At 35.0% G+C, this 26,888-nt stretch overlaps 1 protein-coding gene across 2 annotated transcripts in view; it reads left to right on the plus strand.

Annotated features, from left to right (window-relative positions):
• Mmp2 (Matrix metalloproteinase 2) overlaps positions 1-26,888 on the plus strand; it is a 168,085-nt gene that overhangs the window by 130,139 nt on the left and 11,058 nt on the right. For both annotated transcript variants that reach the window (XM_017612904.1, XM_017612903.1), the window contains exons 4-5: positions 1,118-1,258; positions 7,563-7,705. In XM_017612904.1, coding sequence (XP_017468393.1) covers positions 1,118-1,258; positions 7,563-7,705 — 284 coding nt within the window. The remainder of the gene's footprint in view (positions 1-1,117; positions 1,259-7,562; positions 7,706-26,888) is intronic.

Consider the following 26,888-nt stretch of genomic DNA (forward strand, 5'->3'; position numbering starts at 1 on the left):
ATAAATTAAAATGTATAAGATTGGCGCTTACACAACATATTAGTATTTGGCCGAAATTCTCCTCCGATTTGTGGCGTGCGCCTTAAATTTGTCACGCAAAGAGGAGGGTCCTACAATTTTACGCCGACTCGAATGGCGATTGCATTTTTATGAGAAGCAGTTTTTTCACGGCAGAATAGGTACATTCGGAGGTTTTCCATTGTCTGCCGAGGGGCGACTGCTATTAAATGAATTAATTAAAATGAATTCTTTTTAAAATGCATGTCAATGATATATTTAATTTTATGAAGCCTTTTTTACTTCAAACCTAGAGGTTTTACCCGGCTGAAATAATGGTGGAACTCATGAAACGTGGCAAAGTTGTTGCATAGTTGCTTTTGGTTTAAGATTTCCCACCTTGCGACACAGCTTATTACATTTGTATGAAAACTTTATTGCGACATTGCCATATTATTTGAGCTGGAATCATTGCACATTCAAAGTCGCGAAACAACTGTTTTTTATTTCCCCCGTATACTTCAAGAAAAAGTACATATGTCAGTCAGGTTTCTTCGAAAATCGTACATATGGCATACGATCTTCAAAAGTGACGCAACTCAAAATTTGACGTTTTGGAAATTGTGCACTAAAAATGTACACAGAGCTTTTATTTTTCAGCAAATTTTTTATGTTTGTATATTTGTTGAAAAAAAACCTAAGGTAGCCTTCCTTGCCCAAATTATTAGCATGTGCTTAGAAATAGTTTTTCGCATTTTCTGACGAATGTGTAATTTTAAGTTGTGTCTTTTTGTAAAAACTTTTCTTTTTCACTTATGAGCGGCATTTTGAAAAAAAGAAAACTACATTTGCAATCCGGAGTAACGATGGGTCGTTCACACAAATTTGTTCACAACGTTGACATTTGGCAAAAATGCCACATGGCGACCTTTCATGATTTTATTTTTAAATTTTTGAAACATAAGTGGCGCTTTGTTCGAAAGGGATAGTCTGTGAGTATCTTGCAAGTAAACTGCTTTTTGTTTGTTCTAAAAAAATCTTTTTTTACAACCTATTTACATACATACTTACCCATATATACATATAAGTATATCTACAATTATATTCTCTTTGTTCGCAGTTTGGTAAATTGGACAATGGATGACTCTCCACAAGTAAGAAGAGTACTCACGGAGGCGCTCAATGTGTGGGCTCGCAGCTCTAAGTTGACTTTTCGCGAAGTGCTGAGCGATCAAGCCGATATTCAAGTTTTGTTTGCCAGGTAAGTGTTACAGTAGCGTTTCCGATATTATTTAAAAATTGCTAAAGGGTAGTACTCCGTTGAAAGCCGTGAAATTTCGTCACAAACATACAATATTTTCACGCGAATTCAATTAATATGACAAAAATAAGGAATCCCAATGGTTGGTTTCAGACTGGAACATTTCTGCCACGAGAACAACTCAGGTTGTAGGCGAGAGAGACAGTGTGGTGAGGTAAAGTTTCTCAAAAAGTTGTTTCAGCCTCTACCCCGCATTAAAGTGGCAGTTCTGCTGCTGCGCACCAACGCATGCGCAACTACGAAAATGCCGCTACGCAAATGTCATTTGAAAGCAATAATTGTATTTTATTTGCTCAAGCTAAACATTTCAAAGCATGCATGCGTAGTCGACAATGGCAGAGCGTGCAGAGTGTGTCGCTATCTGTTAACTTCCAGAAGGTGCCGGGTTCGAATTCCGCCAGGCGCTTCTTAATTTTATTTTATTTACCATGAAAAAATATCTGNCATGCGTAGTCGACAGTGGCTGAGCGTGCAGAGGAGTGTGTCGCTATCTGTTAACTTCCAGAAGGTGCCGGGTTCGAATTCCGCCAGGCGCTTCTTAATTTTATTTTATTTACCATGAAAAAATATCTGAAGTGCAGAAGGAAAGCGTATTGAACGAAAAATTCAATCAGACAAATTTCAGAAAAATCAGCCGAAAACGTTTCCTTTTCACCACCATTTTCGGTACTTTTCTGTACATACATTTCTGCCGCACACTTTAGTGGGAAAACGGATCGTCAAAGTATCCGAAAATAGGATCAGTAAATGGACGAAAATCCGCAATTCATCCACTTTAGTGTCCCTTTCGGACCGGTTTCNGCACCATTTTCGGTACTTTTCTGTACCTACGTTTCTGCCGCACACTTTAGTGGGAAAACGGATTGTCAAAGTATCCGAAAATATAATCACTAAATGGACGAAAATCCGCAATTCATCCACTTCAGTGTCCCTTTTCGGATCGGTTTTCAGATTTTTTGCTGACTGGGTATACTCATTTTGTTCTACTGTTGTTCTGCTAGTTTTCATCCAGTNAGGATCAGTAAATGGACGAAAATCCGCAATTCATCCACTTTAGTGTCCCTTTCGGACCGGTTTCGGATTTTTTGCTGGCTGGGTATACTCATTTTGTTCTACTGTTGTTCTGCTAGTTTTCATCCAGTGTGAAACCGTGAGAATAATTGTTCTGTCATTCTAGTTTGACAGCCCTATGAGAATGGTTTCGTTTTTTCGCTTATACTTCGTCTCTGTGGTCTCTCCTTCTTATTTGACACTACAAGCGTTTATCGATTTGCTTTCGTTGTTCGTCCATGGATGGCGAGTCGAAGGCTATTTTCATTGGAGCGTCGTAATCCATGCGTACAACACGGCGAAGCAAGCGCAATCGTTCTATTGTCATACGGTTCGTCATTATTCCGATGGTTTTTAGTCTTTTCATTGAAACCTGTTTTTATGTGGCACAACCCACTGCTGGGAGGGATATTTTCTCAACCGTATACCCGTTTATATAGCGAGCCAAGCAGCTGCAGAGTTCAGTGAGCATTTAAGTCGAAGAAGTTTCAGTGGTCCTACCGAAGCTCCATCTCTTCCTGCCGTAACCCAAGGCTCCACTCGTTTTGGTTACCGCATCTCGGACAGGGGCTGCTCACGTTCCCAGAGGGCGCGAATAAGGACAAAAGGATCGGCATTGAGTATAGNCAAGAGTCGGTATTGAGTATAGCCGTCCAACTGTAACTCTATACCCGGAAGAATGACTATACGACATTTTGCTGATAATAATGAGTAAANAAAGGATCGGCATTGAGTATAGCCGTCCAACTGTAACTGTATACCCGGAAGAATGACTATACGACATTTTGCTGATAATAATGAGTAAACATCTGTATCTTTCTGATATACGAAATTACTGGCCAACAGTCTAAAAACGAGATTTAAATTTTTTACATTTTTACTGTCATAATCATTCAAAGTAAACTTTACATACATATGCCAGAATGGTCTCAATACGGAGCAGTAGTTTTATAGTTGAAGGCAAAAGTTGCTCATTCTCACATATTTACATACATCATACGCTCGATAGTCAAAAACATTCGTATCTGTGAGCAAGGTATAAAATATCTTTTAAATAATTAGTAGATTCGAGTGACGCAAATGGAATTCTGTAACTAAAGATATGTGTTTTTCAATTAACTTAGAACCATATTTAACTACTTTTGTATTTTAAGTACCATTTGGGTACTAAACTTAGGTTACTAAGTGAGTGTATCAAAATCGATGATTGCAATAACCACTCAGCAGAAAATAAGATTATTATAGCTTTTTTGATTAATGGGCGTGGCGCCGCCGACTTATGACCACAAATGTGTAATTCGGTAACCGATTTATAAATTTCTGCCAAACTCGGTGCACTTAATAACCTTTATACGGAAAAGCAATTCTTTGAAAATGATTCAAACCGTACAGCAAACTGGACTTTCATTCCCTGCACATACTCGATGTTGCATTCAACCATGCCACTAGGTAGGTATATGGCTTGAAAAAATTTTACCATATACATATCTACCTTTAGAAACTCAATACTTGGCTGTGACCTAACAAACTATATAAAAGCTCGTAATTGTATTTTTATGTTTAAATTGCTTGTGTATAAAAAGTCGGAATATCTATATGAAAAGCTTAAGTTTTCCAAAAGCTCACGCTCCTTCAAGGCTTTTTTTGTTAATGGTGTTAGACTTTGGAACTCTCTTCCACTGTCTCTTAAGAACTCACTGCGTGAAAGTAATTTCAAAATATTTATCTTTGAATATATTTCCAGTTAAGTTGCATAATAAGGCGGTCATACATTTTCTATTTGGCTTTTCTAAGTAGATATTTACATATACATAAATAACCATATTTATTTAATTTTAATTTTTATTTTATTTTAATACATATTTTTGTAACCCGTCATTTGTATTGCGCAATAAAAGATTAATTCTTAATGCGCTAATGTACTTAAATAAACAAATAAATAAAATTACAGCCGCTTCCCGTATAACGGTAAATTTCAGAAAGACGAAAACTCCGATATTTCAGTAACTGGGGACGCTAATGTACTCCAAGTAAATAGTTACAACAACCTCTTAACAATAAATAACTCTGCTATAGACCTTAAGGAATTGGGCACCATCCACTTTATGGCTACAAGGGCGTCTCTCAGTAACCACTTTATCGATTTCTACCAAACTTGGTTTGATTATTTCATTAAGTCTAACTCAGCATATTATCGAAAGGTGTGAAATCGTGAAAAACACCCCTTCTTATCATGCAAAGGTAGTTTGGAGAAAGTTGAAACGACGATACCTTCGCCGGGTATATAAAATTCGGTTTGGCCCGAACTTGTAACTTCTTTACTGGTTTATCTTTAAACACGAGATGAGCTGTAAATACTTCCACATTACAGTATGTATTTTAGTCCTTTCTTTTCCTATTCAAAGTATCTCGGTTAAAAAGCATATTTTCAGAAATTGTCTCACGTCATTTATGCACCTCTTGATGGAAATGTGCTTATGTATTTGTATTGCATATTTATGTATACATAAGCTCATTTAGATACATATTTCCATAAATACAACTACACCTGATCCCCTTTTTACACGGTAAGTCTGGAGTTTACAAAGTTCCGCAAAAAATAAAGTTTAGTGAAATCACATTTTTAAAGAAATTTACTTAAAGAGAAAGGAAAGAAAGAAGATCTATTTTGCATATGAATCTCCCAACATGATTTACAAATTACATTGGATTGCAAGGCCCTATTTTTATTTTTGGGAGTCTAGTTAAGATTTACAATTGGATCCGCCAAAATTTAGAATGAGACGGTAAAGGAAATAAAAAATGTATTGCAGGATGTAGAAAATATCATGCAAAATAAAACCGTGTATGAAAGGATCAAGTGTACATACATATGTACATATGTGCATATATATGTGCGATAGCGAAAGCGTTTGCATTTGCGTTAAAAAATAAATCACTCATACGCCCGGGCACAGATTGTCATGCTTATGCAAATCAATATTTTTGCTTGATTGGCTTTTAATCATTATGACAGCTGAAAAGAACAGCAGTGAAATTGAATGGAATTAGCGAGAATTACAACAGGTGCGAGCATAAGTGGTTTTGTGATTTTGATTTTTGAAGCAATGTTTACATAAATTTGTTTTACTTACATACTATATGCACGTATGAATATACATATATCGCACATTTGCGCAAGATTGTCATTATCATTCAGTTAAGTATGCAGAGATGAGCGTCACTATCCCTTTTATATTGTGAAAAAATTTCATAGCTTCCTCTGCTACCCTTGTCTCACTAGCACAAAATATGTATGTATGTATGTAAAAATTTTGGTTTAATTTTTAAACCGCGCTGGGGCTGCTGCCTTTTTAATCTTTTATAGTCTACTTTTTAAACCAGTCAATAGTTTTAAGCAATTTTTAATATATTCTGGTTTCAATTTTGTGCAAAAAGTTCGTGGTTTAAAAATAAAACCAAAATGTTTTAATTCTAGTTTCTAGGTTTCATATATAGAAAATTTGGTTTAAAATTTAGTCATATGAACTGACGGCATCAACACAGCGAAATGTGGTGTTGATTCAAACTCAACATATGAAAGCACATTTACATGGGTGGCTGTAGCTGAGTGTGCAAAGATGCTTGATACAATTGGTCGCTACCAAGGCTGTTCGGGTTCAATCCCCATCCAACGGAGCATGAAATTTAAGATTTTCTATTGTTTCTTCTTAATTATGAAAATGTTTGGGTTTAAAATTTAAGCCGAAAAGTTTAAATAGTGAAATTATAAATAGCTGGATACTCTTATAATTCAAGCCAGCACCAACAATGCTCGTAATCCCGTACTCAATCAAAACAACATAAACCCAAAAATAAGCAAAAATCAAAACCCCAAAATATAGGTTATAATTAACAAATTTTCCATGTGAACAATAAGTTAACGATTTAGTATATTAAGTAAAATAATATATTTCAAGAATTTTTGATATTTAATTCAACAATGTTTTCCATCGTTTTACACAAATTTACGATCAGTGCCACACAAGAAATAAAAATTGCTAGTGCAGCACGAGCAAGTTGAAATATATTTCCGAAATCGATACTCGCTCTTTCAGTTGCAGTCACACCTTGCAACTTTTATTGCTGAAACTGATTTGCGAAAAGTGACAGAAAGATCTTTCTGGATGTTCACACATCGAAATAAAATTTCTATTTCTCAATTTGAAAGCGAATTGCGTGCGAAAGACGGAAATATTGCCCGTCTGGCAGGCTCTCAACACAGAGAATATGGTTTGGAGTTTTATCTTCAGTTAAAATCTCTGCATTATCATCACTTGCTTCACTATTTCCGAACCGCAGATTTCGTTTAAAAAGACGATGCGCACATGTGATACCAAATAGTTGTGTAAAAATATGTAAAATTTTACATACAAGCAGGTGGGGTGAATGGCGCAATAAACAGCTGAAGTAATAAAATAGCTTTCCCGCTTTATTTTCTGACATTCGGCTGCCTTATGAGTCGATTACGGAATACAACCGAACTTCAGTGGGGTGGCCAGTGGCTGAAATGGTATTACAGATGGTAACTGAAAGCTGGCAACTGAGTTGCTATATTGGCAACTGCATTTTTGTGGTTGCCGCAGAAATTTTGATTGAGATAATTTATTTCTTTTCTCAACTCTTTCTTCAGCTTATTTACACTCAAGTCTTAGTTACTGATTTTTCAAAATTTTATTACCTTCAACTTTATAGAACTTAACTATAGTTGCTATTCATAATATAAATTTTCATTTCAGTGGCGTTGCCCATCTGCAACCCAACTGCGGTTGAGTTGTCATCTATAATCGACCCATTATATTCACATTTTATAGGCAAATTTTCAGATAAGGCAGTGTAATTCCACCATGCGTGGGTAATGGTGCAATAACACCATACACAATAATTCCCATTACTTACACATTAAAAGGCAGTTTCAGAAGTGAACTACTAGTGTCATTTTATTATTATTATTTTTTCTAAACGGTTATAATGCCACCAGTGCATAATTGCGAAATGAAAAAAAAGTTTCGGAATTTCGGCTATTTTCCCAATTTAAGGAAATATCCAAAAATTTTGTGTTTAAAATTGAATTCTGGAGTAAATTTAAACAAACCAAATAAATATCTAAATATATCGATAAGCAAACTAAAACGTTTAATCTCTCTCGTTATAGGGGCGACCACGGCGATGGCTACAAATTCGATGGACCTGGCATGGTGCTTGCTCACGCTTTCTACCCAGGCGTGGGGCGTGGTGGCGATGCACATTTCGATGCCGATGAGAAATGGCAATTTAGCAGCGGGGAAAGGGGAGATAGTAAGTATACAAATTTAACTACATATACCAGTATCAATGGAAATACGTACTCTTAAAACACAATAAATTAAAGTGAGGAAAAAATGTGTACTGGCATACGATATCAGTGGCAGTATCAGAGCATTAAGTTCACTGTTATTTGGATCATCGCTAATTAATGAGCAATCCACAAATCCCCTAGAGGGGCAATGGCAATATTTGGACCGCAATAGACCCGCATAATTTACGACGCATTTTGCGATTTATCCAGTCGAGAATAACACAATGTAAACAATATGTTCCTACTCCTATCAGCCAATGCTATTGTGACCATTTTTTTTTTCTTTTTTGGTTAACCTTCGCATTGTTGTCAGCACTCATTCAACCATTCAGTTTTTTACGCGTTCATTCATTTACTTGCTTGGTATAAAACTGTGTGAAAATGATTGATTACAAGGCAAGGAGGCGGGGAAAATGCATTAAACTCAACAATAATACATAGTAGGAACACCAATATATTCGTTAATATTCATACAAAATAAAAATGTATTCAACCGTTGCTAAATACGACTATACAGATGGTTCCATGAACTCCACCAATGATTTGTAAAAATTACTTGCTGTCCATATATATTAGTAAACTCTTTTTGACGGTGAAAAGTGAAAAACGTTGTACAGCTAACAGAAATGAGTAATGACTTTTTGCACGCACATTCCAAAGCACATAGCACATATGCATACATATGTCTGCGCGATGAAATTACCTTTTTTCAATAAATTTAAAATACATAACAGTCGGCCGAGCTCACAGTAATAAACATGTGGTCTATTTTATGACCGCGTCACATCTCTAAAAAGTACCTTTTTACAAAAAAAAGCATGTGGTTAAAAACTTAGCTACAAGTCTGATTTGGCTTATTTTCAATTCGAACCTACCTTGCATTTTGCACGTTTCCGCGAAAAACGTAGATGGCGAAAAATTTTAAGTTAAGTATGCAGTAAGGATGTTAATTTTTTCGCTTTTACGATCCCGGCATTTTCAGGAGCTCATTATAACAATCCCGAGTTCCCGGGATTAGTCCCGGGATTTAGATATTCATTACTTTTGAACAACTTAAATCGAAAAAATTACTTCTATATTGTTTGAGAAGCTCTCTTTCCATAAAATAAATAATAAATAAATGGGTTTGAAACCTACTTTTTTTTAAGTGATGTTTTTATTTTTTTTGTATGACGTTATGATTTATTTTAAGGGACTTTGTAATTTCAAAGATATAATTGATTCCAAAAATTACTTAAAAAATTCAATGCAGTGTAAAATCAAAATATGGGTACCAAATGCTAGAGGAAATTTGTTTAGAATTTAAAAAAATTTTAATTTTTTGGATTCTCAAGGGCGAATAGGTAATCTTTTAAGCTGATAAAATTAGAAGGATGAGACTCGAGGATGTTATCGAGTTTATATAAGTCCTTAACATATAATTTATTCAAAAACAAATATTGTGAAATTTCGAGGATAAAATTTTAAAAGGACATTTTCAATACTTACCAGTGCCCCAAAACTTGAATCTGTTTAACTTTTACAGGATTTCCTCTTTAATTTGATACCTATACTTTTGTAAGCAAATTTCTCTGAATTTTTTTAAATCATTTCTTGAATTACTCACGTCAGAGTGAAAAACTAAATACGCAATTTCACTGTATTTGGCCCGTCGTTTCGCGAATATATTGATATTTGTTTTTAAAATTTACTATCGCGCGATGTTATATGTATAATTAGTTAGACACCTATAAACGATTTAATTATTAATTAAAAAAAAAAAAGAAATATAGCCAATAATGGTCATGAAAAAGAGTTTCTATTGTTGCCACCATTGCAAATTCTAAATCCCGAAAATTTATTTGCCAAGAATCCCGGGATTGTTGGGAGCTTAAAAAGGCTGGGATCCCGGGATTAACATTCCTAATTTGCAGTTATTAAGACTGCCAACTATCCTCAGCTATGAGGTGCCATATTGGGGATACAAAAGTGCCAAGGAAAGCGCCATTATTTTTAATCGAACGAATAGTATTTCTTTCTTTCTTATTCAGCAATAAAATAAGAAGCACATTTCTAAAACAAAAGCGTAAATAATATATGTAGCAAATAAAATAAACCTATTGTATGAACTTAAAAACCACAAAAATATTTACTTAGTTGCTGAAAGGGTAGTGCACGCGAAAGATTTCACAAGAGTGTATGAAATATTAATATTTTTCAAAAGAGCCATTTTTGCAGCTTATGACAAATTGAAAAATTGTTTGCCATTTGAAGAAAAATAGAGCCAAAAATGGCACGGTTTGAGCCAAGTATACAGGCCTGGCAGTAATGGCTGTGAGCCCTTCCTTTATATTAAAACCATCGCAGCCATTTTAAGCTAAGATACCCTTTGAGTTGAAAGATGAGTTCAGAAATCTGTATGCGTGCTTCCTGTAGTTGGTACGTTTCTTATATTCCTATACATTTATTCTTTTGAGCCTGAAATGGTTACCAGTTGATCGATTTTCGTTTAGGTGACAGTATTATTTAATTTAATAATTGTATAATTTAATAATAATGTAATTTTAGTCCGATTTCAACAATTTTTAACGTTTTGCTTTTATATGGCAAGCACAATAAAAATACCGAGTTTAGTACAAATTGGTAGAATGGTTACAGAGATACATATATGTGATCATAAATAAGCGGTGACATGCTCTTTTTCCAAAATTTTATCCTAAACGTATTTCTTGGTAAATAATTGTTGTAAGCATCAATTTTTAATAAATTAGCTTTAATATTTACTGATTTATCGAAGATTTCGTATTTCTCTAAATTACCGTTATATAGGATGTGGGCGTAGTTATTGTCTGATTTTAAAAATTGTCGGCCATTTAGTATGCTGTACCAAGGTCAACAACTGTGCCAAGTTTGGAAGAAATTGGTGCAGCGGTTACCAAGATATAAACATGTAACCATAAATGGGCGTGACTACGGACGGACGAACAGACAAGCACCGCTTAATCGATTTCTCTTTTCATTCTGATCATTTATGTATACATTTTTCTATATCTATTTCGATTCGTTTTGGCTCTTACAAACAACCGTTATGTGAACAAAGTTATAATACCCTTGTGCACAAGTGCGCTCGGGTATAAAAAGGCATATGTATGTACATACATAAGTACATAGCGATGGCCATCTGCAAGAAAGACACAACTGAAAATTGCATATATTTATATATATTTACTAAATTTTATAAAGCAGTCATAATTTGAAAGCTTACAAATTTTGCCTACTGATTGACTGCAAATTATGAAACGCGAAAAGATTAATTGGATCTACTGAAAATTGTTATAATTTGAGTTGTGTCGTTATTGCCGAGACCTACCGACATTTTCTCAACTGAAACACGGCAAGAGCAGGCTGGATAGAGAACAAAAATTCAAAGTCCACACCTTAGGAACGTAGAATGGAGTCGTCTGTGTCCAAGGACGTAGCCAGGAAATGATGTAAGGGGAGCCAAAACGAAATATATTTTTTATTTAACCATTTTACGCTAATAACAAACGTCTCGGATTTTCTGCAAATTTTTCGATTATTTCCTCCTGAATCATCTCGCGGTTTTCGGTAACGAGTTTTCAATGGACGCTCATGAAAGCTTTTCTTCTCCGGTTGTGCTTATGAGTTAGGTTTTTACTCTACGAAGTGTACTAAACGATCGCTCCACAGTCGCTGTTGTGCATGGAAAATGGAGATACACATATTTATCGCTGGTAGCAATTCCTCCATAATTTGAACCAAAGAATGAGTGTATTTGTAGATAATAGATCTGTTGAAAATAGAAGAGTACTCGTACGCAAAACTATCAAAAGTTTTAGAAAACTTTTACTAGTTTTGCGTTCTCGTACTCAAAAAACTTGCAAAGTAGGGGAAATTGAGAGNTGGAGATACACATATTTATCGCTGGTAGCAATTCCTCCATAATTTGAACCAAAGAATGAGTGTATTTGTAGATAATAGATCTGTTGAAAATAGGAGAGTACTCGTACGCAAAACTATCAAAAGTTTTAGAAAACTTTTACTAGTTTTGCGTTCTCGTACTCAAAAAACTTGCAAAGTAGGGGAAATTGAGAGAGCAAAATGTAATAGAGAGCAGCGAAAACTTGCAAGTAAGAAAATCACAAAAATATGTTTGTAAATAAACAAAATAAAATATGATCTTTTTGAATTATTTATNATGTAGATCATAGATCTGTTGAAAATAGGAGAGTACTCGTACGCAAAACTACCAAAAGTTTTAGAAAACTTTTACTGGTTTTGCGTTCTCGTACTCAAAAAAATTGCAAAGTAGGGGAAATTGAGAGAGCAAAATGTGATAGAGAGCAGCGAAAACTTGCAAGTAAGAAAATCACAAAAATTTGTTTGTAAATAAACAAAATAAAATATGATCTTTTTGAATTATTTATGGCGAATTGGCGGTAAAACCTCCGCCGCCACAATTATGAACCATTCTATATACCTTTGTGAGTTTTGATTTTGATAGCGGTTAACCGACGACTGCTTTACCGTCGTCCGCTGTAATTCTGGGTAGAGCCTTAATCGAATACCAATAGGTGCAATCTAGACAGCGAAAAATCTGTAGTATTTTCATTGGAAAAGCGTAGTTGTAAAGAGGCCGTTGGCAAATCCAGCTGCCCCCGCCCTACCTGGCTACGCCCTTGTCTGCGTCTATTGTCGTGTTTCGTGTCTTTATCGGATATTTTCTTTTTTGGTCATAAAATAGTTATAGAGTGAACACAATGTCATCGCGTGATGTAATGAAACCAACCGACTTTATTATAACCGCCATTTCCGTTAGCAACATTACCGCCATTGCTGATGCACAATGTCATCAGCAATACTGTTGCAGCCACCAGCATCGCATCCTTTTAGTGCAGCACGCATTCCGCCATTCATTTTGGTAAGCTTAACATAAAAACCTTGGCGACGCACTGTGGGGCCTTTTGACTTTTTTCGTTGAAAAAAGTTTAAATTTCAAACTAATAAAGATATTTTAAGAATTTAAATTGCATCTGAAAGAAAAATATCTAAGCTTTATCTACATGGTGTTATGGTAACGGGGTGTTTAATATTCATTGCCAAAGTTAAGATATTTTTCAAAAATTCAAAAACTAATTTCTTTCAGTAATTATTGGATTCATTACGAAATTTTATTAAAAAAGTTGCATTTAGGCACAAAATAAGATAAGTACAAATTGTTGGTAATGGGGCGTGGCACCACCATTCTTCTTTATTGGCGCTGTCCAAAACAGCACGCCAGTCATTTCTATTCTGTGCCAACTGACGCCAGTTGGAAATGCTAAGTGAAGCCAAGTCCTTCTCCACCTGGTATTTCCATCGTAGAGAAGGCCTTCCTTTCCTATGTTACCAGCATCGCGACCCGTGCTTCTGTCCATTCAAACGACATGCCCTAGCCTGCGTAGCGCTGGATTTTAATTCGCTGCACTGTATCTATATCGTTGTACAACCTAAGTATACAGCTCATCGTTAAATCGTCTGCGGTACTCGCCATCACCAACGCGAAAATCTTTCACAGAATCTCTCTCGGAAACTCCATGAGCCGCTTCATCACATGTTTTCATTGTACACCAGCGCAGGCATACAGGTGACTTATAGAGTGTGATTTTTGAATGGAGTGTGATATTTGAAAACCCCTTTATTATGTTCGGATTTGGTACATATTCAGAAAGAAGTAACTTTACAATAAATTTAGCCCTTTTTCAAATTAATAGTTAGCAAATAACCACCCTTACTTTCACTCTTAATTTCATTTTGGGTATTTTTTTTATGTTCTATCATTTTTGGAAAAAAGGCCAAAATACAGAAAAACAGGTAGATCTAACAAATTTTAGGACAAGAAGGAATTTTTTTATACTTGAAATCAATAGGAGTATTCTCGGAGCCTTGCAAAGCCCTTGCACGGTGCACGATGGCAACCGCTTTTCCAGTGGACAGCTTTGCAAACCCCTAATGTATATTTTATCAGTAACAAGAAAACAGCGATTGGTCGCTTTATTTACATACAGACTATTCTCAAACATGCCAAAAATAACAAAAAACAAGTAAGAAAGTCTAAGTCGGGTGGAGCCGAACATTAAATACCCGGCGCAAGTATTAAATATATGTTTTTTCACCTTTCCGAAACCTACCGCTAGATGGTAAGCCGGGGGTATCAATTTTGAGTAAATTAGCGTCCTTAAATTTTGAAATATTGCAGTTTCAAGCATTTCTGAAATTTACCGTTATATGAAAAGCGGCCGTAATTTTAGTCCGATTTCAATAATTTTCAACGTTTTGCTTTTATGTGGCAAGCACAATAAAAATACCGAGTTTGGTACAAATTGGTAGAACGGTTACCGATATACATATATGTGATCATAAGTGGGCGGTGCCACGCCCATTTTCCGAAATTTTACCATAAACGTATTTCTTGGTAAAGAATTGTTGCAAACATCAATTTTGAATAAATTAGCTTTAATATTTACTGATTTATCGAAGATTTTGTATTTCTCTAAATTACCGTTATATGGGATGTGGACGTGGTTATTGTCCGATTTTAAAAATTTTCATCCATTTCGTATGTTGAGCGAAAGCCAACAACTGTGCCAAGTTTGGATGCAATCGGTGCAGCGGTTGCCAAGATATACACATGAAACCATAAGTGGGCGTGGCTACGCCCATTTTCCAAAAATTTATAATATTCTTATTTTTCGTTTAAAAATTGTTGTAAATATCATAATATTTTGAGTGAATAATCTTCAGTAGTTACTAAAATATCGCAGTTTTCGTATTTCAGAAAATTACCGTTATATGAGAAGTGGGCGTGGTTACAGTCCGATTTCGCCGATTTTCAATACCAACCTACCTTGGATTAACGGAAACCTACATACCGTTGAGATATCTCAATTTTTGCTCGAGTTATCGTGTACACGGACGGACGGACAGACAGACATGGCTTAATCGATTTCTCTATTCATTCTGAGCATTTATGTATACATTTGTCTATATCTATCTCGATTCGTTTTGGCTGTTACAAACAACCGTTATGTGAACAAAATTAACATACCCTTGTGCACAAGTGCGCTCGGGTATAAAAAATCAAAATCAAACCTATTTTTATAGTTTTTGCTAAACTTGCTCGGAGAAATGCCATTCAAGGAAATGTTTAATAGAAAAGATTGTTTGAAGTGAGTGCAAAAGTAGACATGGTACTGAAGAGAAAGGTTGCCACCCACTATCAAAAATTTATACACATAAAAATACATATGGGCATTCCCACCGGAAGGTCTACCGCGAACGAAAAATAAAAAGTTTGTAAAATAAAGTTTTTATTTTATATTATAAAAAAGAAAATATCCAATTCTCATTATTCGAAAGAGTTTACAGTGTTTCTAAGTTACAGCGGTAATACAAATTGTGGGAAATTTTAGCGTAGCTCTTTCTTACTATTTCTCTATTTTTATTGAATTTTCTCCTTAATAATTATTTTGAAAAAGAGTTGTTCCGATTTCACTCATACCACTAAATCTCTTGCACACTCACACTTTATTTGAGAAAAAGGCAAAGAGAGTAAACAAAGCTCAGTTAACGGTAATTTTTACTTTACATTCATTGATATTCTAATGTCACGTTCGAGCCATTGAAAAGTAATTTTTTATTCTTACCTCTGTATTGACCGGTGGAAGTGGTTGAAAACAAGAACGCAAAGTAAGTTTAGAACGTAGAGTTGAAAAAAAAAGATTTAAGTGAATTAATTTCTTTTAAATAATATTTTTTTGGTGTCTCAAAGTTTGTCACGTTACGTACCCCATACAAATACAAATACAAAACCAGTATGGAAATTTTAGAAATGTCTTCGTATTCTCAGCCGGAAGCAGTTGCCAGTTCAAAAATAAATTTATAGCAAGCAGTTTATGCGAATTTTTAGTTGAATTAAATTTGAAAAATATCGAATGGAACTTTTTTGCCACTTCACACGGCAAAGGTCCAGTCGATGGAGTGGGAGCTGTTATTAAGAGAAAGGTTTGGCAGTTGACTAAAGCAAAAAATTTAGTATTAGACGATGCTAAATCTTTTTTTGAATGTGCTCGAAACCACATTGAAGGTGTCCAATTGGCATACATATCTTCAGAGCAAAGAAGAAGAAATGTCTTTAACATTAGCTGAGAAGTGGAAAAAAGTCCCAAATATACCTGGAATACGTCAACTTCATTGGCTATCAAGCAGCGAAAATTTAAACGGCATATTCTTCGAAAATAAATGTATTTTAGTATTAAGATTTTCTTTCCTATTTTTTGGAATTTATCGTTATTTAGATACGTATATCCATTAAAATGTTCTGAATAAAAAATTATGTTGCGTTTTTCCTTTAACAGGAATTCCTGTTAACTTAACTTAAACTTAAACTTAACTTTACTTAAGTTAAACTCAAAATGGTGTAAGGAATTTCTTCAGCAGTATACGATATGTCACGTTAGAACGTCACGTTACGTACCATATTATATATTGTATAAAAAAATCTAACAAGTATTTTCAAGGCAAAAATAAGGCTAGCATAACACAAGGCAAACAGATTAAACTGTAATAAGTTACATTAAAAAATTCATACATTATTCGCAGATTTTCACATTTGTATAGGTGCAGCGGAAAACCACTTCTATTTTATGTCACGTAACGAACCGATGTTGGTTTGTTTGTATCTTTGAACCCTTTTTCTTTACAGATCCTTATTTCGCACTTTATGTAGCGCTTCTAGAGAGCTATCCAAAAATCAAATTAAGGGAGAGGAAATTTAAATTAGTCTCTACTTTTCTGCACGTTGAAATCGTACGACTGTCACGTGCGCCACCATGGAAATGCCCATATTTAATTTTTAGGTACACTTAACTACTTTAAGGTACAATTTCGGCGAATATTTAAGTCCAATTTGAAAATTTAATTTTCATACTAGTAAGAAATAATATGTTATGACGTCAGCGGGTAGATGAATGCTGCCAAATCGACGAAGGATTAGCGGTCCGCGGATGGCGCAGCCTTTACTACATCGTGGCTCTGCTATACATACATACATACATGCATACAGCATGCGTGGACAATTCGAGATAGAAAACCAACGCTAGGAGAAAGGTAACAATTGTCTACCGTGTACACAGCTTGCAGAGCCCATGATAGAAAAAAGTTGAGATTTCTCTATTTTGACTCTAGCTAGAGTGAATATCTCCTAAAGTTGCTCTACCGTGTAAACTAAATTTTTATTTCAGTAAAACTCTAGCGAGATTTCTCTACCGTGTACACTTAGCTTAAGATTCGTATATTCACTTTATCGAACGCTTTCGTAAAATTTTTGATTTTCGCAACGTTTTTTGCATTAGAGGCCCCATAGTGCGACGCCAGATAATTTTGCTGCCGTACGCATTTGCAGCTAACTTCAAACGCTACCGACAGACGAGCGTCCGTAACCCGTACATAGCAATGTCGTAAAAGGTTGGATCTTGCCGCATCTTGGCGTTGGTGATGACAATTTTATTGGCATTAATAAAATGTCAAATGTAGCACAACGCAACGCACGATTCATCCTCATTTCTGAGCTATGCAGCTCAACTTAACTCCAAAGCGTCTCCCGACGACTGGGATGCGAAAACCGAATATTCGATCCAAACCTTCCCACTCTGCTGCCACTACCCGGAAATCACTTAAGCCAACAAAATTGCAAATGCAATTGTGATTTTGTTCACATGGAAAAAATAATCTTCTCGTGCGGAACACGCATTTTTGTATGAAACAATGGAAACTGAAGCAATCATGCTCCTACTCATAAACATACTTATGTATGTATGTGCATGTACATTAGACTGTCCCAAGAATGTATGGAAAAAAATTGTTTGCAAATTTTATATGCATATCCTCTATATATGTGCCTTTTAGCTAAATAACATATTATGAATTTTATGGCAGTAAGATAACCATGACCGGTGCCGACTTTTATTTAGTGAAGTTTTAGTTAATAACTTGATCCGTGAAAACTTTGGAAATGCGAAATATTCGATATGTTTCCCATATTTAAGGCATTTCTAGTAAATTTGCATCATGTAAAAGGACAGCAGGATTTCTCCCAAGGACATCGAAAAAATTAATTAAACTAAATTATCTTTCGCAATTTTGATCCTTCAATATCCTTATATATATTAATAGGATTTCTATTAAACTAAGATTCTCCAAAATGTATTAAAAATCAAAATTCTTCAAGGATAATTAAAGTACATTTTTGACATGTTCCAAAGGGATACTTGAAAACAAAAGTTATAATTGATCTGGTCTTAATTTTTCTTTTAATTGATATCCATATTTCCATATTTTGTGTATGCTTTTGGAACTATATTTTAATTTATGGTCCTTTAAAAAAATCCTGACTACCTAAAAACGCAGATCTATTAAATATTATCCCCCTAACACAGTAGCCCTATATAGAAGTAAAATGAGTAAGTTAACAAAAATCGCGAACTGCACACAGATTATTCTGGTAACTTTGACAAAATCAATCAAATGAGGGGGCATGCGTTAAAAAACAAAAACAACTTTAGTTTTTTGGGACAGTCTAATGTTCATACATGCATATGAATATATACATATATGTACATATGTATACATGTATAAACGTATGTAAATAAATACAAAATGGGTATCCTCCAAGTTTTGCAAAACACTTGCCCGTAATGTGTACGAACACAACTCGACCACATTCGCATCTAGAGTTCTAAGTAAGGGCTTAGTATTCCTGCTATTAAAAATTAATGGCAATTAGTAGAGAATGAAAAAAATCAAAGGAACTGGGGATAATGGAATAGCAAAAAAATGCAAGTACAAATCAAGTAACTAATCGGATTTACTACTTTATTGACTAAAGCTGATCTGATGTGTCATCATAGAAACAAACATACATATGCATGTATGTATCTGCATGTAATTGACAGAGGCCAACTTGGCCAAGTTTCCATAGGCGTAGGAAATCAGCAGTTAATTTTGGAGTCTTGACTATGTTTCCTATCTTAATATCAATTAAAATAATACCGGACACAACGACCGCTTCACAGGCCTTAGAGACCAATTGCGCTTCCGCTCTATGGTCAAGTTTTGGAAAAACAGTGATAAATGTTTGTAGCTTAATCGACGATTGCCATTTTTGGTACATTTTTGAAATCGCTTTTGGATATTCAGGTAAGCTACTCATCTACATACTTAGTGCGCTGCAATGAAGAAATCAATGTCTCTGGATTACAGACAGCCTTAAAAATTATCAAGAGGTATATAAGGATAACTCTGAATCAAAGGCTCAACTGGAAGTCACGTCCCATAGTTGTTACCAACAATGCTGTCAAAGACTGCATGGTAAGCCATTTGGATATCACTCAAACTGACTTTTTTGGTCATTCAATACAGTAATAGAACAGATTAAGTACTACGTATTCAGCACTGTCCGGAAGGAAAAAAGTCAAGCACCAAAATGGTATATGTAGTCATGCGCATCTGNAGCCATTTGGATATCACTCAAACTGACTTTTTTGGTCATTCAATACAGTAATAGAACAGATTAAGTATTACGTATTCAGCACTGTCCTGAAGGAAAAAAGTCAAGCACCAAAATGGTATATGTAGTCATGCGCATCTGCGCAACGAAAGCGAAGGTATACTACCTAGGGTTGCCAGACATTTGTTGGAGAAATCAGTACCTCATCAAAATCAGCACTTCTCAGTACACTTTTATTCAATATTATCACATACGCTATTTTTTGCCGTCAATTTGCCTACAAGCCTAATGTAATGCACTTGCAGAGTGCAACAACAACAATACATAGGGCCGAACAAATATATAGTCGAAACAGGTTAATTGCAAAGTCAGTTTTACGGCCGTTCAGTTGCAATTAACAATTAGCAGAAATTTGGTGAAATAATTAAGCGAACTTTTATCAAACCTCAGCTGATCGCTTATTTGCGTGAACCGGGTTGCTATAATTGCAAAAACACTTCCAGGGCCATTTTATGTTATGAAATTTAGTTGCACAAACAATTGNATCAGTTTTACGGCCGTTCAGTTGCAATTAACAATTAGCAGAATTTTGGTGAAATAATTAAGCGAACTTTTATCAAACCTCAGCTGATCGCTTATTTGCGTGAACCGGATTGCTATAATTGTAAAAACACTTCCAGGGCCATTTTATGTTATGAAATTTAGTTGCACAAACAATTGCATTTAAGCCAATGTCAGCTAGTGTATTTTTCATATGTTCCAGCATTATACAACAGTTCACAAGACACTCAAAAATTTGCTCATCGACCTTATATGTATTGTTAATCATCTGAACTATTAAATCTTTAGCCTAAACATATTTGGGTACACTTTTTACATTTTGGTGCACTTTTTGGTAGAGAAATGTTTACGTTATTGCAAGGCCATCATGTACCATGTACCATTTGATCAAGTTGTACGACGAATGTAACTGGATTCGGAAATTTTCTTCTATAAGAACGCCGCATATAAAACTTAGTTAGATGATCTCGTTGGCATATCGCACGCTGGCGCACTTAGAAACATTCGCTTTGAAGAAGGCAAGCAATTTTTGTTGAAACAAAGAGAGAAAGCACATCCAGCACGGCTGGTGTCGATATGAATTTGCCTGCGATAAACGATGAAAACCGCTGAACGAGACATTGAATTAATAAACGATTACAACCGGATTCTAACGAACGAAGGACGAAGATCAAGAGGACCTGTGATTCACTTCGTTGAGGCTTATCGAAAAAAATTCCGTCTCATAAAAAATCTTCCCAAGTTTAATACTTACATATGTACATACATATGTATTTACCCTCTTGTACTTTTTCTTACTTTCAAACCGAATCTAATTTAATTTAACCAAAAGCCTTTTTTATTGTAGGAGTAGGTATATCTAATTTAAGCTTACTGTAAAATAAAAACTAATTTTAGCTAATAATTCTCGTTTTTTTACAAAATATGTTTTCGGGGACGTATTATTTCTATAACTTTGTCAAATTCCAACAGATTTTGGATTTTGGTGGCGTTTCACATAGGAACTATCATTGGAAACTAGGCGTAATAGTAAACTGTTTAATTGTAAAATTTCGTTTTATGGCATTGGGAACAAAACAAGAAATAAATAAAATAAAATAAACTTTTTATTATACCACGCTTTTATAAATGGACTAAAAATTAGAAAATAATGTTTCCCAGTCCCATAGCATTTGTATTGATAACTTTTGATTTTGAAATTTTAGTAAAAGTCATTATAAACAATTTATGAGATTGAAAACGAAAAACATGGATATAAAAGCGTGGTATATTAAAATTTTTTTATTGTATTTATTTTTTACTTTTTATGGGTCGATTATCGATAGCAATCGAACTTCAGTTGCGTTGCTAGTTGCCAAAACGATGTTACAGATGGCAACTGGCAACTTTCAACTGACAACTGCAGTTGCTGCAAAGCGTGTATACAGGCGACTACATTTTTGTGGTTGCTGGGAATGTTTTTGGAGCGTATTTAGGAGCGAAAATTGAAAAGTGTGTCATATGTTTTACTTTTTAATAATTTGAACGATATTAACATTTTGCAATGCAGTTTGCTTTTGCAGAATATGGTAAAAATAGCAAAGCAATAACTTGAAATTTTTGTTCCCGTGGAGTGCGCCCTTTTGGCGAAACACAGCGAACACTGATTGCAAATTTGTTCCTTTATCAAGGGAAGCGCCTCTTTTAAAACTACTGACACACCAAGCTTTCCAAATTGAAGTCATTGCTGTAGCACTTCTTTCTGCGAAAAAGCGAAGAGGTGCGCAAACTTTTATGAGCGGAAGTTTTGAAGTTCATCTGTTTATTAACCAATTATACAGCTTCTTTTGTTAGTCCTCAATATCCTTTGAAAATGAACACAAAACGATAATAAAAGAAAAACCATGAAAGCGGTAACTTTTGCTTACTATTGCACGCGGTAGCTCTAGAGGATTGGAATTATCCTTTAAATGTCGCCTGATTGAGACCGCGTTCGTGCACTTCTCTTCCTCTTAAACAAATAATTGTGGTGAACTGAGCTTTATTGCTGTCTTTTCTTTAAAACTCTTTATTTTAATGGTTGTCGAACTGTCAAATTTCGATTATCGACAACTCTACAGCAACTGACGATAATTGCCATTCGTAATGCAAATTTTCTCTCCAGTTGCATTGCCAGCTGGCAACCGAACCGTGGCACAGGTAGAAAAAAGTACTGGTGACAGTTGACAAAAAAAAAACAGTTGGATTAGAAAGGGAAAAGTAGAAGTCATAAATACCAAATGTTACATTATTTACTAACCTCCCTTCTTCACGAACAATACATTTCCAAAAATACGGGAATGGGCGCGATACCTACTAATCAGTTTAGTTGCCTTTGGCAATTAACCCTTTAAGGAAAGTGTTTGTTTTTCAACTGTAATCAATTATTTAAACGTCGTGGAATATTCAGGTGAAGGTATTTATCATTTATTTGGTACTTTCCTTTTTTTTTACCAAAAAATTTACTTTGAAATGTAATCGACCCATTAGTTTTGTCTGTATAACATTTTGCAATAGATATTAAAATAATTCAATTTGCAGTGAGAACCTTTAGTATATACATACATATATATGTACATACATACATACATATAGCATAGCAGCAATTAATTTCATTTTTTAGGCGCAATATTTAACTTATTCTGCCGAACCGACATCTACCTCAAGAATCTGCTAATTGATACCTACGACGAGGTTGATATCTAGACTAGGTTGTGTAAATACCTTTGCTATATTTATAGTATATGTAAATGGTGGTCTGGACATACAACATTGCAAGCAGTGATCGGACTTTAAAAAAATTTGTGTTGTAGAACCTGGAAAAAAATGTGGAAGATTTAAAAAAAATGTGGTAGATCTCTGGGTTTGGATCAAACTTTGTACAATAATTTAAAAAAATTCTGCAAGGTTTCATCTAAATTCCAAACTTTTTAATTAGACTCTAAAAGAAATTTAATTTAAGATTGAAGTTGCTAAAAATTGCGTTGAATTTTTGCAATTTTTTTCCTTGACAGTGTAAAGCAAGTCCTTCCATATCAAGATATTTTTCGAACATATTTTAAGAAATTTCTGCAANTTCTGCAAGGTTTCATCTAAATTCCAAACTTTTTAATTAGACTCTAAAAGAAATTTAATTTAAGATTGAAGTTGCTAAAAATTGCGTTGAATTTTTGCAATTTTTTTCCTTGACAGTGTAAAGCAAGTCCTTCCATATCAAGATATTTTTCGAACATATTTTAAGAAATTTCTGCAACCTTGTGGAGTGCTGACAGCTTTTCTTTTTATCACATCACGAAGTAGCAAACAAATGTGGCACGTTCCAGAATCCGCTACTTGGGATTTGCCGGTTTTGACAATTCTGAAGTAAAAGTAAACCACGATTTAGACACTTTAGATTCACTGAAATCTTCTAGTACTTACACAAAAATCGCCGTTTTTTAACATTTTCGCTATTAATTATTTTTATAAATCATATATTTTGCAATTTAACACAATAGAACCACGTTTTCTGTAAAAAAAATTTATTACTCAGAAAATTTACTATTTTACATTTCCCATTCGGCTTTATTTACTTTTACTTGAGAAATTTCATCGTCGCCGGGAATGCGGAATCTTGTACTATATCATTCTTGTTACCATATAGTGTTTAGTGTTGGACAATTTTTGCTCTTAAAATTAAGAAAATTATGTCAAGCAAAAATAAAACTACGCAAAAACGCGAATATGCATGTGGTAGATTTCAGACCCTGAGTGGCAGATGCTCAAAAAAGTGCCAGATCTACCACAAAGTGCGTTGTAAAAAGATGTAAGCGACATGGTGGTGTAGTGGTTAGCAGTGTGCGCTATCACTCCGCTCGGCCTGGGTTCAAGCCCTGGTCAAAGCAACGTCGCAAAAAAATATAGAAAAATGTTTTTTTCTTAGTAGCGGTCGCCCCTCGGCAGGCAATGGCAAACCTCCGAGTGCATTTCTGTCATGAAAAACAGCTTCTCATAAAAATACAATCGCCGTTCGGAGTCGGCGTAAAACTGTGTGACAACATCAAGGCGAACGCCACAAATTGGAGGAGAAGCTCGGCCAAACACTAACATATGTGTAAGCGCCAACCTATTATTCTTTTTGATGCAGAAATGTTCCCAGAGCATATAGATGCATTTCGTCAACGTAAATAAAACTTAGGAAAAAATGTGGCTTACATCTTTTTGGCGGTTGGTGCTCGATATTTTATCCCTATATTTCAAGCATTTTAATTTTTTCCTGGGTTCGCGCGGCCACTAAATCTTATCCGATCGCCACTAAACCTTTCATTGGGAGTATGTGTGTCTAATCGCGCTTGCAACGCCAATCAAGAAGAAGAAGATATGTACATAGCTACTTATGCTTAGTTTGCGTGCGTTTTTCGGCGGACGCATTAGATAATACTTTACTAAAGTGCACAATAATCCACACAAACATGTATGTAAACATAAGTATATAGATACATATGAGCGTTTACACAGAGGTAATTATCCGCAAACAAATTGCGTATCGCCCAGCATAGTAACAGCGTACTAGCACCGCAAACAAACAGCGTTGCCGCACATATGTATCTACAACATCATGGTTTGCAGCAACTGACCCATTACTTCTATTCACTTCATCACCAACCAAGAACATATGCTGCCATCAAATATGGCCAACAGTGCTACTGCAATGCTAACCCCAACTTCCGACAATGGTGACAATATAACAGCAAAGCTTGGCAGCCTGCCAACGGTCGCCAAACCGCATCACGCCCTGTATATTGTCACTAATGTAATTAATTTGCGAAAATGGTTAATTTACTTGATAAATGTATGATAGGCCAGCTTGTAGGTGAACTCGCACATACACGTAAACAGCACTGAGCCATGCGGCGTATGACCGAACACGTCTCCGTGGCGGCTAGTAACGAATTAGCAACCCAATCCCACCCACAAAAAATGCACCAACAGATTCAATAATCGACGCCTATTGCAGTTCTGTTTTTGGTTGACCGCAGGCATAGGGCAGCTGTTGCTACCGTTCGTGCGTTCGTTTTGGTCCCGAAATAGGCATAATATTTGTATTCGCTCTATTCCCGCTTTTAACAATAAATCATTAAATATTTGGTTGGCAACATGGCAAATTTATCGTGTATTTCTGTTGCAACCACAACATGGTATGGCTAACTTTCGCTCCTCAAACCAAATTCAAAATTTTCACTTTTTTTTTAAATTTGTGTACTCGTAATAGTTTTCCAGCAATAGGCAAAATACATGACGGAATAAAAAAGTTGAAGTAGCTCAATAAAGATTTAGATTTGAGTTTAACTTGAGGCGGTGACTTACCCAGGATTTCGGGATAAAGGGGGTTGAAAAAGAAAATTCAGCAGATCACACAGCTAAACCGGGATGCTGTTATCCACTAATATCAACACCCCACTACAACTTCACTGATAACAAGTTCCTCCCGATACCTTTCATACCAACATGACAACCCATTATTCCTATGAATTTTTTGTTGGTGCGCCAAGGCGCATTTTTATTTTAGAAACAACGGTAGGGATTTATAGTTCACGGTGTATTTGGCTGTTTGTGACATAAAGCACAGCGTTTACAATCATTCATATCATCGGTTCCCAACCGGTGCACAGTGGGGTAATCGCATTGAAACTGGAGATCAATTCATACGTACATTTAATTTAAAATATTTTGATGTATTTATATAACTAGCACCAAATAAAATAAAAAAGACAATTTCGAAAATAATTTAGTGGGAAATATTTTTTTTTTTAAGATTTTTATGACATTACCAAAGAGCGAAAAAAGTGTAACTTTGGTTGTTTTCTTACAAGTAACTTTTTTTATTAATGATAATTTTTTTTAAATCATATTCAGCATTAATTACAAACTAAATTTTATCACTATCATTATTATAATTATTTTCATCATCAACCTCATCACTTACACTTACTACTTTCAAAATATTTCTTCGTAGAGCAGATTAATTCACCCACATTGCCAACTAATGTAATAATAATTTTGTTAATTGCTCATGGAAAGTAAACATCATTTATAGGTAATTTTTTGTACATTTATTAATGAATCCGCATTATAAAAATTTTCTTTGTTTTTGTTAAGCTCAGAAAGTAGTTAAAAAAATATACATAACCCCCAATAAAAACAATCATCATCTTCGATTGCGTCATTGTCATCGCTATCAACATCTTCATCATCTCTATAATTCTTCATAATTATCAAATATTTTGCTTCTTTCGGCAACTCCTCCCATTTTTAGGGGTGAATAACCGGGTTGGAACTGATCAAAAATCGATTGAATATATCCTCATTCGTCTTTTTTCTGTTGCACTTGCGAAACAAATAGGTAACAAAGCGTGGGATATTATCTCTGACCCATGGACGAAATATTTGTGGAGTGTTGGGGCATTTTGTCATTCTCCGTCTACCCGTAACTGTGTTAGTAAAAAATATCATCGCTATCATTATGTCATTCATGCATATGTAGAAATAACAATACTATAAACAATAAGAAGGATTACAATTAACACTAAAAATGCGTATTTAATATCATTCTTCACGGTTTCACATACACCCTGTAAATCATTAAACAAATAAATAACCCCATTCTAAGGGCCGGTTTTTCAATAAACGGCTGTGGTTTAAACTTAGTTCAAACGCTCGAGGCTGGTTTAAGCTAAGATTAGCCAGTCAAATATCAGCCAGCTGTTCAATTTAAACCAGGTTATATTATATAAATCGATATACTGTAAAAGTGCTCAGACATGCCGCAACTTTTTTTCACAGAATGCAACTATAATGTTCAAGGTATATGTAAACGAAAACACTTTTGCTTGATCTCACCTACTTTACAACTATATGTATACGTACATTAGCGCACACAAGGGGTGGGTTTTGGGGTTCAAACCCCCCCTAAAGCTAATAACCTCAAATACAAACTGTATCTTAAAGCTAAGAATCCAGCTCTCAAGGAAATTATAAGA

Source organism: Rhagoletis zephyria, unplaced genomic scaffold (genome assembly GCF_001687245.7).
Source record: "Rhagoletis zephyria isolate East Lansing unplaced genomic scaffold, Rhagoletis_zephyria_1.1 Rzeph_scaffold_00586, whole genome shotgun sequence".
Classification (NCBI taxonomy): Eukaryota; Metazoa; Arthropoda; class Insecta; order Diptera; family Tephritidae; genus Rhagoletis; species Rhagoletis zephyria.